The sequence below is a fragment of the Mastigoproctus giganteus genome, chromosome 9, assembly GCF_048544385.1.
Source record: "Mastigoproctus giganteus isolate SK-2022 chromosome 9, ASM4854438v1, whole genome shotgun sequence".
Classification (NCBI taxonomy): domain Eukaryota; kingdom Metazoa; phylum Arthropoda; class Arachnida; order Uropygi; family Thelyphonidae; genus Mastigoproctus; species Mastigoproctus giganteus.
This window is the reverse complement of record NC_143583.1, coordinates 64,346,068-64,359,828: the sequence shown is the minus strand read 5'-3', so window position 1 is coordinate 64,359,828 and position 13,761 is coordinate 64,346,068. Positions and strand designations below refer to the sequence as shown.

Below are 13,761 nucleotides of genomic sequence, written 5' to 3'. Positions count from 1 at the left end.
TCTGATTATTGCAGTCGAACTGCCTGTGCAGTCTTTACACTCAACGAATCAACACGTCATCGCACACGTCACAATTTTATTTGCATCTATTTTTGTTTGTTCGGATTAATTTGCATTTCTTCTCTCTCTGTGACTGTCTTAATACAATTGTTCGTATTTTTTGGCCAGTTCCGTCAGCGTTTTAGACTCCCAGGTAGCAAGTACAGCTTGTCTGGCATATCTGAGAGAATGTCTGTGACAACCTCAAGGACCTTCATTTCACAAATATACGTGGTCTCAATTCTAATCTCAACGATGTCCATTTCCACTTGCAGTCTGCCAAACCCATGTACTTTTCCTGACAGAATCTCAGTTATCGGTTGATTCAACTACTGCTCATCTCAGATGCCCAAATTATTCGCTGTATGATTCCTTTCGCTTCAAAGGTGGTATTTGTGCATATGTCCGTTCTGATATTCCCTGTCAGAGACTTGGCAATTTAGAATCTCCTCTCTTTGATCTTCTCTAGCTTAAAATCTCTCTATCTCATTCTGTCAAATTCATCTGTTGTCTCTACCGTTCTCCCAACTCCACTAATCACTTGGAGCTCTTTGACTTCCTCTCTTTGCAACTTGACTTTCTCCAGACCAACTTTCCTAACAGTGAGGTAATTTTAATGTTCACAACTCCAGCTGGCTTCCGTTTTCTAGTCACACCAAGCCAGCAGGTCGAGATGCTGAGGCTTTTGCAATTACTAATGACCTTGCACAGATTGTTCATTTACCTACAAGAATACCAGACAATCCTAATCATGGCGTGTGTGTGTGTGTACCATCCAATCAGATCGGTCAGACAAGATTACCCCTTCACAAATTATTGCTGCGACTGCAGTATAACTGCATTAGTTCCTTAACCAGTGACTCCATTATTTTTCCTGGAACAGAAGTTAAGCTAATAGGTCTCTAATTACTGATGTCACTCTTTGATTCCCCTTTGTGAACTGGGGATACATTTGCATATCTGCAGCCATATGACTTCCTCTGAATCCAAAAATATTCTCATAATTATGGCTAAAGGTTTTCTGACCTTCTTTGTTGTTTCCTTAATAAAATTGGATAGTTCTATCCACCCCAGGTGCCATTTTTATGTTTAGCTTCAACTGAACAGTTATGTCAGACTATAAAATTATCGCTAGGTCTTTTTCATTTCCAATACCTTGAGTTTAGCATGCCACCCAAATGATATTTCATTCTTGGATACTACTAATCAAATTAAGAGCATTGAATACATCACTATCAAACTTTCCTTGTCATCTTTTCAGCCCACCTGCCTAGTTTATCGAGGTCTTCTTGAAGTAGCATACCTTGGTTCCTGTCATTAACCACCCTGTGTACATTTGTATCAGTCCCAATCTTTGAGACATTAAACTTGAAATTTCGACATAAATATCCGATTAACATACAGTATGTTTTTCAACATAATCAAATATTATCGCACAATTAAATTTCTACTTCTATGGTTGTGCAGAGTTAGCCATCATGGTAACCCCCCCACCGCCTGGATAGGTGTGAGTTTGACTTCTATCCTCAGATTTATTTGCCATCGCTATCTGTGACTCGGAAACTTCTTAAGGGTCTCCCGACTGGGATCTGAGTTAGTTAGTCGGATTCTTCTCTCAAAAAGAACAAAACAACATACTTACTTGCTCCATCAAAGTAACCAATCAGTTGATTACTTAGATGAAGTTATACGATATATGTTAGTTTATCAGAAATTCAATTCAGGTGGAAGATGTAATAATGTTAATAGCTACAAGAATAATTGTCTATTATATATTTTAACTTGAGATATGCCCTCATGGGAAGCAGAGTTGGTAGGATTGCCGTCCTCCCCACACCCGGTGGAAAACACCTGAATTCGAATCTCGTCGATGACGGGAGGAATTTTTAATGGGTCTTTTTCACAACGTAGCTGATTTAGTTGGTCTCAGGCGAGAGCAGCGTGGTTTTTTCTCTCGGAAATTCTGGAACATACAGAAAACAGAAAATCGACCTCGAAACATGCAATTTAGAGACAATATATACGGAGCAACATGGCTTTAGTCGCAGATGCTCCTAAAATCCAATAAAAACAACTTGAGCAATAACCAGCTTTCGCCTAACTGACCATCATGTTTTTGGTTTAGTGCTTACGTAATGGTTTTGAAAGTTCAGATTTTTGCCATCGCGTTAATTCGAAATCCAAGTGTAATGTGGCACTTTTCACTGGTTTCCTTCCAAAATTATTTGTATGTCATTAATTTTTTTTATTTTTTTTTCTTAGTGATCGTGATTTGTGCGGTTTTAATCCATATTAATGCTCTGGCCTATAAGATTTAAGTAAACTTATGCGTCTTTAATTTTTGAATTAGCTATTTCCTGGCTATTTCTTTTATTGTCTATAGTACTTTCTATAGAAAGTATAATGAATAGTACTTTCTGCGTACGAGGGTTGTTTGCTGTTTCTAGTCACTCTCACAGAAGAAAGATCTATTTTGGTGTACATTTTTTGATAATTTTAATCTTTGTACGAACACAAGTTATAGTTCACAACTTACAACACTCTTTTCAGATCACCGAAGTTCGAGCCTACATAAATGGAAAAAGTTGAACATCGATCCGTAGTATTTCTCTACGAAAAAAAGGGGTTATTGAGCAAAGATATTCATAGAAACTACGTTAGGAGAATCTACCCCATCATGTATAACTGTCAAAAATTGGATGGTTGAGTTTAAACGTGGCAGAACCAGCACCGAAGATGAACAGCGCAGTGAACGTCTAATATTAGCAACCACTCCAGAAAACGTCAGTGAATTTCATTACATGGTGATAGATGATCAGCGAATAACTATTAGGGAAATAGTAGAAGCTACAAGCATCTGAACTGAACGGATGCAAAACATTCTGTCAAACGAATTAGGTATGATAAGTTCTGCATGATGAATTCCCCGCCTTTTGACAGGCGATCAACAACGACTTCGATTTAAAAGTTCAAAGCAACTTTATGCTCATTATCAAGCAGACCCTGAAAATCTTCTGCTCACATATATAACTATGGAGGAAATATGACTTCATCACTTCTAGCGCCAAACTGAAATCAAAACATATGAAACATGCTGAGTCACCACCTCCAAAGAAAGTCAAGTCACTCGCATTGGCAGGAAACGTCATGGCATCTGTCAAAAGGCATAATAATTAATGGTAGGTATCTTTCGAAGGGAAAAACAATAAATGTCAACGCCATGCTAACTTAGTAAATAAATTACGAGAAGTAATCAAGTCATGCCAGAAAGGCTGACTAAAGGTGTTTTGTTTCACCAGGACAATGCGTCTATTAACTGGCTATGAATTGTTGCCTCACTCACCGTACGCTCCAGCCCTATATGATTTTCACATATTCTCGAAACTAAAACCAACTTGTTTTTAGTTTCGAGAATAGCTCGAATATGGTACGCACTCCTATTTTAGGACCCTCAAGAAATCGGCTGCAAAACTGGGACCATGAATCTGGAGCGTCGCTGGAACTTTTTCCAGCGACGCTCCGACGTTCCAGTTGAGTTATAAGGCGACTAAATCGAAAATTTGTGTCAATTCAACGTCAGTTAATAACTGATTGGCCAGGAACTTATCTTCTTCTATGATTGGCCAGAAACTTACCAAACAACCCTCATAATTTCTGAAATTTGTTTTTCCACTAAAGAATGGTTCAATTATTGCGGCAGACAGAAACGCCTCAAGATATGGCATGTTGCACTGTAAGGAAATAATTAATTTTCGAGAGGTAATTATGTTTTCAATTATTTTTAAATTAAGCCCATCAATCTGAAAGTAAACATTACAGATAGCTTATCAAAGACGGCTTAATATCCGAAAAATTATGTCCAGTTGGGATTCACTGCTGAGTTAGAAACAAAGTATATATCAAATATGTTCACATTAAGTTCTTTCTCGGTGAATTAATTATCATATAACTAAATACAATCCATTATTTATTTATCTTGCAATATATTCACAGAGCATCATATAAATCATCTGTTCTCTAATGTACAGAACTTGTAAATATCTAGGGTATAATCGGAATAGAATATGGGGACTATAGTTAAGTTCATAAGTTTAGTTTCGCTAGAAATAGATTTAATTTTAATTATTCAAAATACACATAAGATAGAGATAAAATGGCTGGTGCAAAATATTACCACATTTAAGTAATACTCATGAGTGCACTCTCAAAGCTCTCGTGAGTAGCACAGTTGGCAGGATCGCCGTCCTCCCCACACCGGGTGGAAAAGACCTGACTTAGAGTCCCGTCGATGACGAGAGGAATTTTTATGGGCCTTTTCACAATGTGGCTGAGTTAGTCGGTCTCAGGCAAGGACAGCATGGTTTTCTCCCGGAAACTCGGGTTTTTCGTCCAGAAAACAGAAAACCGATCTCAGAACAGACAATATACACGGAGGAACATGGCCTTAGTCGCTGATGTTCCTAACCAATTTTCAAAATATAACTCAGAGGCAACAATTTAAGTCTTAAAAGTCTGTCTGTCATCGATCATGAGGAGTTACCAAAATTAAACTTGAGCCAAGGTGTTCAAGCGAAAACAAAACCTAGATAGATTAGGAAAAAAGAATGAATTCCCATGGCAACAGTGATCATTACATAAACATTGTGTTCGGGACACAATGGTTACAAATTCCCGTTGACAAAATGCGGCTTTTGAAATACCACTCAGTCATTGTATCCCGAGCAGTTCCCTGAGTAGCTGTTGCCAGTACAGTAAGCGTAGTACTTTATTGTACGCGGGTTGTTAATTTAAAATATGTTCGATGCCTGACAGTTCTCAGTAGGGTGAGGGAAAACGGATGCGGCTATGCTTAAACCAGCACATCGCCATGCTAGTTCATGACATGCTCTACCTCGTTTAATTTGCACTTTGTTACAGTTGTGTGTGTAATTTTTCATACGGAATTTTAAACAAATTGTGAATTCAAAAGGGATCAGTGGGCAGTCATTCAATTTATCTTCTGAAGGCCAACAACCTCAAGTAATTCATCACAGAATTTGGTTGTAAATTATGAGGTTTTCTACAAATAAACCACTGTGGTAGAGTGGTCAAGAAAACAGTGGAAACATATGCAATTTCCAAAGTCTAATCACAGATTTCTGTAAGAAAAGTTATGTTAACCATTCAACCACTATGGTCTTTTGCTTTTAGTATTAAAATAATCTAATGTCAAGATTAACTGGAACAGTACAGTGAAACTTTGAACCGCCTTCGCCTGAGCATGAAACAACATCAAGCAAGATGATTTCTGCTACATGTTATTTTCCTTGTATTCCTTTTAAAAATAATATTTTTAAAAGCTGTTTTAAAGTTTTCATTGAACAATCCTGCATATACATATATTATGTATAGCTTTCGTGTAGGATGAAAAAAATAATCTCTTTCGTTTTGGGAAGCAAAAATATTGTAATCCAAATGATAATTTTGGAGCCAAAAATGATAATTTTGCATTGGATATCGAAGTGCAATAAGCTTCCAGGGGATTCTATTCGTCTTCATGCAGTTATTTATGTATCTTGCACCATAAAGTTTTTTTTTTAATTCATTACTTTTATTAAATTGATTTACAAAAAAGATTAAAATTGAAACTTCTTAAAAAGTTCCGACAATTTAAGAACGTTTGAGTTATGTCTTTTAACACTTATCTTTGTAGTTCCACCTCGAGAAGCCGTCATAATGGATGAGGATGAACAGAGAGTACATGACGTCATCGGTCCATACGACGAGGGATCTAATTTATCATTAATATGTGAAGCCGAAGGAGGTAAGGTATTATGACGGTCTGTTTTCGAAATGGAAGAAAGGGAAGTGTGGTAAATAGGTCTTATAATTCCGAAATTAAGAATTAAACGCAATTTCTGTACATAATTAATAGTCGGCCATTGAAACAGTTAAGAACAAATGGCAAGGCCCTGAATAGCAAGAAATTTTCATTTCATTAAATGTAATGCAATCCGTTTAGTATAAGCGGTAATTTACTTAAATGAACACGCAAACAGTTTCTACATCATATGCGTAATATTCTATTTGTTCGCTTCAATATGTGCATAAAATTGCTCTGTGGGTGGCGCCATCTCTCGTGTAAAAATGAAACTATTAATTAGTTACTGTATTTCGATCGCTTTGATGTACATTGATTTTGCGTCAATTGTCATTGTTAGTTGCATTAAAAGTTAATAATTAATCGATAAATAGCAAACTGCAGCCCACTTAAATGTTATATTATCTATTTGATAGCCTAACTCCGTCTTTCAAAGGAGTATAAGCGTCTGAAAATCTTTTTCTAATATCTTGAAAGATATTATACAAAAGTCTTTTTGATAAATAAACTTGAATTACAACCCCCCCCCCCCCACGCTTAGCTGTCTTTAGTAAGAGCCCGCAATCCTCATTAAACACAAAAACACTGACAACCACTAGAAAGGGGAGGGAACCAAACACGAGTGTGTGAAGGACGCAAAAAGGAAAGGGGGGAAGAAATAAGGATAAAGGGGGAAAAGTAGAAAATAAAAATGTGCATCACACATAGAGGCAATCACAGCGTCCCCATACGTCTACAGATAATTCCAAGGATCTGCAAATATACACTTCTCCTCACAAAAAATAAAATAAAATAATAATAACCCAAACACTAAATCCTGAGGACTTGGCTTAAAATTCTAATAGATATGCTAATGTTTTTTGTTATGTAAAGAACAGTCTTAGAAATTTTTGCAAAGTAAATGCAAATCATGTTTCTTCGAGGCTTGACATGGCGTAGTAAGAGTCCATGCAGGTTTAATGGAAGTAGCGAAATTGTACCAACATGAATTAATCATTAAAGTTATAAGGCCTTAGGTGGAATTATTATTTTCGTAAACGCTACATTAAAAGAGAGGTCAACAAGTGTTGGCAACATCTGCTTGAATAAGCTGCAGATTACATTTTTAGCCACGAACCGAGAAGAGATGCAGCTTGTTTGTTCTTGCTTCATTGTTAAAGGAAATTTTATTAAAATACAGTGAGTTCCTCTCTCTCTCTCTCTCTATTGGTTTTGTTGGTTCCATTATTTACTATTTCTTGCATCAATAATTCAGTAAGAGAAAATTAAACATTTAAATAAAGGAAGCAGGTCCCTGTACTACACAAGCATTGGTGCATGTCAGGTTAACGAATAACAATCATAAACCTTTCCAAAAAAGATTTTTATCTAGTATATAAATATACACTACAATATAACCTTTTGTATGCTTTTTTAAATAAGAATATGAATAACTTGTAAACATATTTTATGCGTAATAACATCATGAGTACGATACGGTTCAATCCTTTGATTTTATAAACAGGAAACTGTACTATATATAATGATATTCCTATAGAGAAAAATGTGAACTTTTGCAAGTTCAAGATATTTTCATTCATTTCAGTTAATAATAATAATGGAAATTAATGCAAATAATAAATCAGAACATAACGAACTAGAGGTTGCCTTAGCACATACGCTATGTAAGGTATGCATTTTAATAAGTGACATCATCGTCGCAAAACCCAGGAAACTTAAGATAAGTTTCCTGTGGTTTTGCACTTGACTTATCCATTCATTAATATATACCCATGACGCTCTGGTATTTTGCATTTGTCAAGGTTTCCTGGGCAGATTCTTTCGGTCAGAGGTGATGCAGTTTATGAATTGCAGATAAATTTTTATAATTTACTGCATAAAAAATTCCCGCATAAGTTAACACCGGCATGTACTTGCGACTGTGTTTTCCTGAAAACATATGTCTCGAGGGATTTTTCTGACTAATATAACGAAATCTTTATGCAGATTTCCTTGCCTTGATAAGTAACCGTTGTATTTGTTCCAACAGAATTGCGAAAGTACTAAATTAAACTGCTTATTGAATTGGAAATGAAAAAGAATTCTCAATTTCCCTGTATATTAAACAGAAAACGCGCTCTACTCAAAGCCAAGTTGCTTCAGTAGATATTTGCAGCATGTAACGCCTTACTATTAAACTGTGTATCAACCAACAAAAAGCAAGATCATTATGGTCCTCTGCGACTAATTTCTGAAAGCGGCTATGTCACTCACCTGTACTAACGAACTGTCACTGGCGTCTCCACACTAGATACGAAATTGTCTGTATCAGTAATGTCTGTGATACCCTCGCTACAAATAAATAAAATTTCTTTTTATTTATGGTGTCAAAGGAATTCACAAGATAAAGAGAGAATACAAGATCTTAAAATATTCCGTGGAATGAACTTTTGTATGAATTATGAAACTAATTCGAATATCCAACTTACTTTACATATATTTTATTTCACTTTATATAACTCGAATATTCAAAAACTTCGTTCATAACTCAAAAATTACGACAATACTGTATATGTAACATTTAGATACCGTTTGGATGCTGCCATAATTAAAATAATTTTCCATTTATACTTCGAGATGATCACATAGGATCAAAGGAGTTGATCGTATTATCGTACTTAGCGGTCACGGGGTACGCCCTCAGACCACGGCCAATTCAAACGGGTGTACTACGTCTCTTGACATCGATCACTAGACTACAGCAGGCCTTTAAAACACAATGAATGTTGATGTTACCACTGAACTACGATGGCAGCTTATATGGATAGGTTATGCGTGAGTTATTTTCTCGAATAACCTTTTCTTTCCAGTCCAACAATTAACAACGCAAAGCTGACACAAACAAGCCAGTCAGATAAACTAACCATAGCACGGAGTCCTTAGTTTTTATTACAATTTTTTTAAAAAAATCAAAATAAGAACTATCTGAATCGAAAAACGTCATTTTAATATCTTTCTGAATTCGTGATTTTTATAGAATAAAAAATGTTTATATTATAAAAAGAAGTAGAAATTTAGCAAACAAATAATTTATATATTATATTCTGAATTTATATATTAACTTGTAAATTTATTTAGTAATATCCAGCAGTTCACATGAAATTTCTGTATTTTCGTTTATCGATCAAAGTCAAACTGACAGTCAAAACTGTCTCGACAAGGGCAACTAGAATTAAAATCGACTCAATTTGCATTTGTTAAAGTAATATATTTGCTTCGACTAAAGCATATCTGCACTTTCCAAAAGCGGATGATATACTTCAGTCTGTCTGACTACAAGCTTCAGATCTACTCTGAACCTGTCTTTACTTTCTCCGTCTAATGGAAGAATTTTCTTCTTTGTAAAACTCCCTTAAAATAATGAGCCGATGACACAATCTTGTTAAACCGTAACAGAGAGCAAGAAAGAAATCGGCTTAGTCAACTTACGAAACTGTTTTGTCCACCTCTAAACATCTATCCACACATTGTCTTGGAACTCAGAATCAGAAAAAATTTCAAATAAAGTGGAGAATGACACTTTTAGTACGAACTGAAAATAAATACATCAAACAAAATTATTGCGATAAAAGAGGACTATACCACATCGGAAAGACTTTGTATACCTAGAAGCACAAGTGACTCCAACCTCTCAACGCCAGGTATTTTTCACGCGTTTTTATATTAACACAAGTGTCAAAAGCTTGTTAGAATGAGAGTGAACTAGAAACTATTTCCCTCACATTCGAGGGAATTTAGTAGCAGTTCCATCTACACTTCATCGTGACAAACTGTTTTTGTTCTTTTTTTTTTTTTTTTAATTAAATTCAATCTGGAAATCCAGAAACGTTTCCGTTTGTTTGTGGTGCCATCGATTTTTCTGAACAGGAATTAGTGTGTTCACTGAACCAACGCATTCTCTGGACACTTAGATGCTAACGTTCCGTACGGTTACTGCAGTCATGCGCTACACTTATCAATACGAATAAACGGAACGGTTTCGTCTATGAATTCCCATCACACAGATTTATTTGATTGGAGAAGGAACAGCACAAGAATACATCAGAGTTATAATTTAAGAATATACCTGTTGATTACTGGTGAGACGTATTCCCTAGCGATTCTCGATGAAAATACGCTTTCTGAGACCAGTAAAGTTGTAGATTTTTCATTAAAATTGTGCACTACGAAAGCAAAATCATATATTAATCAATCAAAATCATATTAGCGAAATCTTGTTTCCTTGGTACCTCTCAAACCCCTTATCCCCCAACTCTCTTCAGTCTTATTTACCCGTACTTCTACTTCCTCCCGTGGGTGAGGGTATTGCTTCTCTACCCTCACTCACAACCTTAACTCCCCCATCTTTCTATTCCCACAGATTTCTGAACTCCACAAAACCCATCTATCGCTCTTGCTTCACCTGGTGGATGGCTTTCTCTTTCACCTCTAATCGAAGATACGTTCAACTCTAAAACGAAGCGCAGGAGCGATATACAAAGTCTATCGCCCCTGAGCTTCGTGTCAATAAAAACATTTTTATTTTTTTTTGTGGATGCCTTCCTTCTCTCATCCACAGCTTACTCGAGCTATCCCTTCCCGCTCTCTCACTCTCTTCACTCCTCTTCACAAAAGGATTTTTTTTGGCTGATCCCAGTCTCGCCCAGGCAAACTGAGTTCAGCCCAACAGAGACAGGGAAAAGTAAACGGCCCAGTTCCACGCACCAGGGATGGATGCTGGAGGTTCTTCCTGTGATCACAACCTCCCAGTAACTAAGAGGCCAGTGAACAGGAAACAACACAACCCATACTACACACATTACATTACGCACATTGATCGGTTTACAGAGTCTACACCCAGAGACATCACGCGAAGGTGAGGGTGACCATCTGGTGCCGCCTAGACAGTTACTCATTACACATAGTACACCCTGAACAATGGAATCCTTAATTCTCCTTACCATACAGATCAAACTTACAATACTGTGATTGTGCCTTTCATCCTTAGAACCACCTTTGTAAATTGGAAAGACATTTTGTGCCTTTAAAAGATGATAACTCTTCTACAATATCATCAACTTTTACGCTTGGTAGACATACTATTCCATCTATTTCTATTAGAGAATATATTTCCCCTTTCTCTAAAATTTCTAAAAACAAAATATATTTCTCTTCATAAAAATCTTTCAAGATTTTCTGCCACAAAATACTTTCTGGTGAATTATACAAAAGAACAGGAAAATGATTTACACCAATTTCCACTGACTTCATATACCGTTGGAACACCTGAAAGTTGGGTTGCTCGCACAATTCTCTTCTCACGTTCCCAGTGAAAGCATGAGACGAGAAAATAATGGGAGCAAGTCATAAACTGCATGCCCATATTTACAGAGATGTCGCCAGCAAATAAGTTACTCTGAAAAGGTAAATTAAGCCTAAACTTTAACTTGACTTTCAAATGTGATTTGGTTCATTAATTACTCGAGAGAATGAAGAGTGGATAACGCACACGAGGTACTCTGCGCGAACGTTAACGAGTGTACAACAGATGCTACTTCTCAGAATTTCTGCACCGGCGGTAATGAGTGAAATTGGGTAGAAAAATATTATTTTCTTCTCACAAACACAGGCAACCAAGTAAATGTACAGTAGTTGTTGCCAATGAGCATGCAGTCAATGACCTTTGATTTAGTAATTATAATGTTGTTAATGATGCGTTAATAGTGCCTTTAATAACTATAACGTGGCTTGCGAACTAAAAGTACGCAAAAAAAGTATTTTTGGTGTGCCATGGTCCACAAAAACTATCAGCGATGTTCCATACCCAAGTTCTCTGAAAGATAGTCAGGATTATACGGATTCACAGATGCCCACTATATTCTAATAACAACCCAATATAGCAGTAGACTAATGGCGGCATAAATCTCAGTGTACACTGAGATAGTACTGAAATTTTCCAGTCTGTTAGTATTCTTCGAGATGTCTTAGCGCATCGGTACAATGTCCAAAAGCATGAGAATGGTATCTCCATCCGGTAGACTATTTGGTTAATATGGTATGGTATATTTTTTAAAGGTTGTGGGAATCGAAAATCATGCGGTGACCTAAAATGTTCAGTCATGCTCATGTAAAATATGCTCTGGAGAATTGTTTCTGTGCTGAATCAGAACAGAAGTCCTACATTACACTTGGAACATTAAGTATTGCATCTTGTTGAAAGCACGTACTGAATGTGTAATAGCATCCTATGCACAAGTTCAGTTTTGCTTTAAGGAAAGGGATGTTAAGGTTTAAGTGCCAAGCCAGCTATCAGAGACAAACAAAATATTTTTTATTGAGCTAATGGATTTTTCCGATTTAAAGTTTGGCACGTGAAGAACGAAAGAGAAACATGTTCCCTGATACAACGTGGTTGTCCTTCAGTAAACGCAGCAACACACACGTCTAATGTAATTTCCTACCATGAGTTTCGTTATTTTGAACAGTGAAACAAAAAAAAAAGGAAAAACAGGGCCGCTTGGCATAATTATTCAATTACTTCGAAATACCACAAAAATGTGGAAAGGACTTGGCTGCTGCTACGAAACCGAATAACTCATTGCAGAAACACATAAAGCTAAAAAAATTTACTTTCGTATTTGCATAAAAGTTTAATATGTCAGAGAAAAACATATACAGACACACACACACACGCACACACGCACAAAGGAGAGGAAATGAGCATCAAATTCTCTTCAAAGCAATATAAGTCACTGCTTGGAAGTAGTTGAACTTTCACAAATTGAAACTTCAACTACTTCCAAGCTATAAGTAGAAGTAGTTGAAGCCGAAAGACGTTTTCTCATGGCTTTAAATAGTTTGATTTCTGTATTTTACTTCGGTTTCCAATTGTTCCAAGAAGCTACTCTTGTGATTCCGTCCCATTAGCACGCCCGTACCATTAGGGAATGTCCAGAATTAACTCGAGAAAAGCGGAAAAGACACTTTTGGAACTGTGAACAAAGGGAATTAAAATTCGAGTTTTCTGTGACGCATGAAGTCATTAGCATGCTGTTTTTCGTCAGGAATAGAATTAATCTGGTTTCTTCACGGTACTTAGCAATGAAAACAGGCTCTTACACATGTTGTAAGCTTAAAATTGCTTTTCTTATCGTGGCTGTGTTACTTTTTTGAACTGAATCTTACATAGAATACATTGATAAATCCATGGAATAATTACACTGTATTCTTATGGTTGATTTTGGAATATTTTTTTGTTCAAATAGGCTCTGTGAAATATATTATTTTTATTAGAGAAAATATTTTAAAAAGCCGTAATTGCAGTCAACATTAAGAAGGTCAATTCAACACCAAAAGGGTTATATATTTTTAATCTCTTCGAGATGTTCATTTGGCAGTTAACCATAATCGTATTTTTCGAAAGGGATGCCTTCCAATGCAACTGTTTGGATATTCGATGATTCATTTTAATTCAACAGCCAAGTTTGAAATATCAAACAGATAAAACAATATAATCTATATTTTTATAATATTTTTATTATATATAATAATTAGAAATAAATATAATATAAACACGAAATTAATATTCTGGAGAGAAATAAAACAATAAAAAAATGATTATCGTACACAGATGAATAGTAAAAATGAGAATGTTTTTGGTTGTGAACCAGGATTTCAAAGTTTAAATTTTGAGTACATTATAAATATTAAAAAATATTGAAATGTTTAAAGAATTTAAGTTCTTTAAAGTTATTGCTTCTGGATTTAAACAGGATAGCAACAGCGGTTAGATTATTTCAATACAATAAACAGATTTTTTTAGAAGAAAGAAAAAAAATTAGCAT

At 35.8% G+C, this 13,761-nt stretch overlaps 1 protein-coding gene across 1 annotated transcript in view; it reads left to right on the top strand.

Annotated features, from left to right (window-relative positions):
* Window positions 1-13,761, top strand: part of LOC150080290 (synaptogenesis protein syg-2-like) — a 266,638-nt gene that overhangs the window by 203,212 nt on the left and 49,665 nt on the right. Inside the window, exon 3 of the mRNA XM_090381296.1 lies at window positions 5,732-5,842. Within this exon, the coding sequence (XP_090237422.1) occupies window positions 5,732-5,842 (111 nt within the window). The remainder of the gene's footprint in view (window positions 1-5,731; window positions 5,843-13,761) is intronic.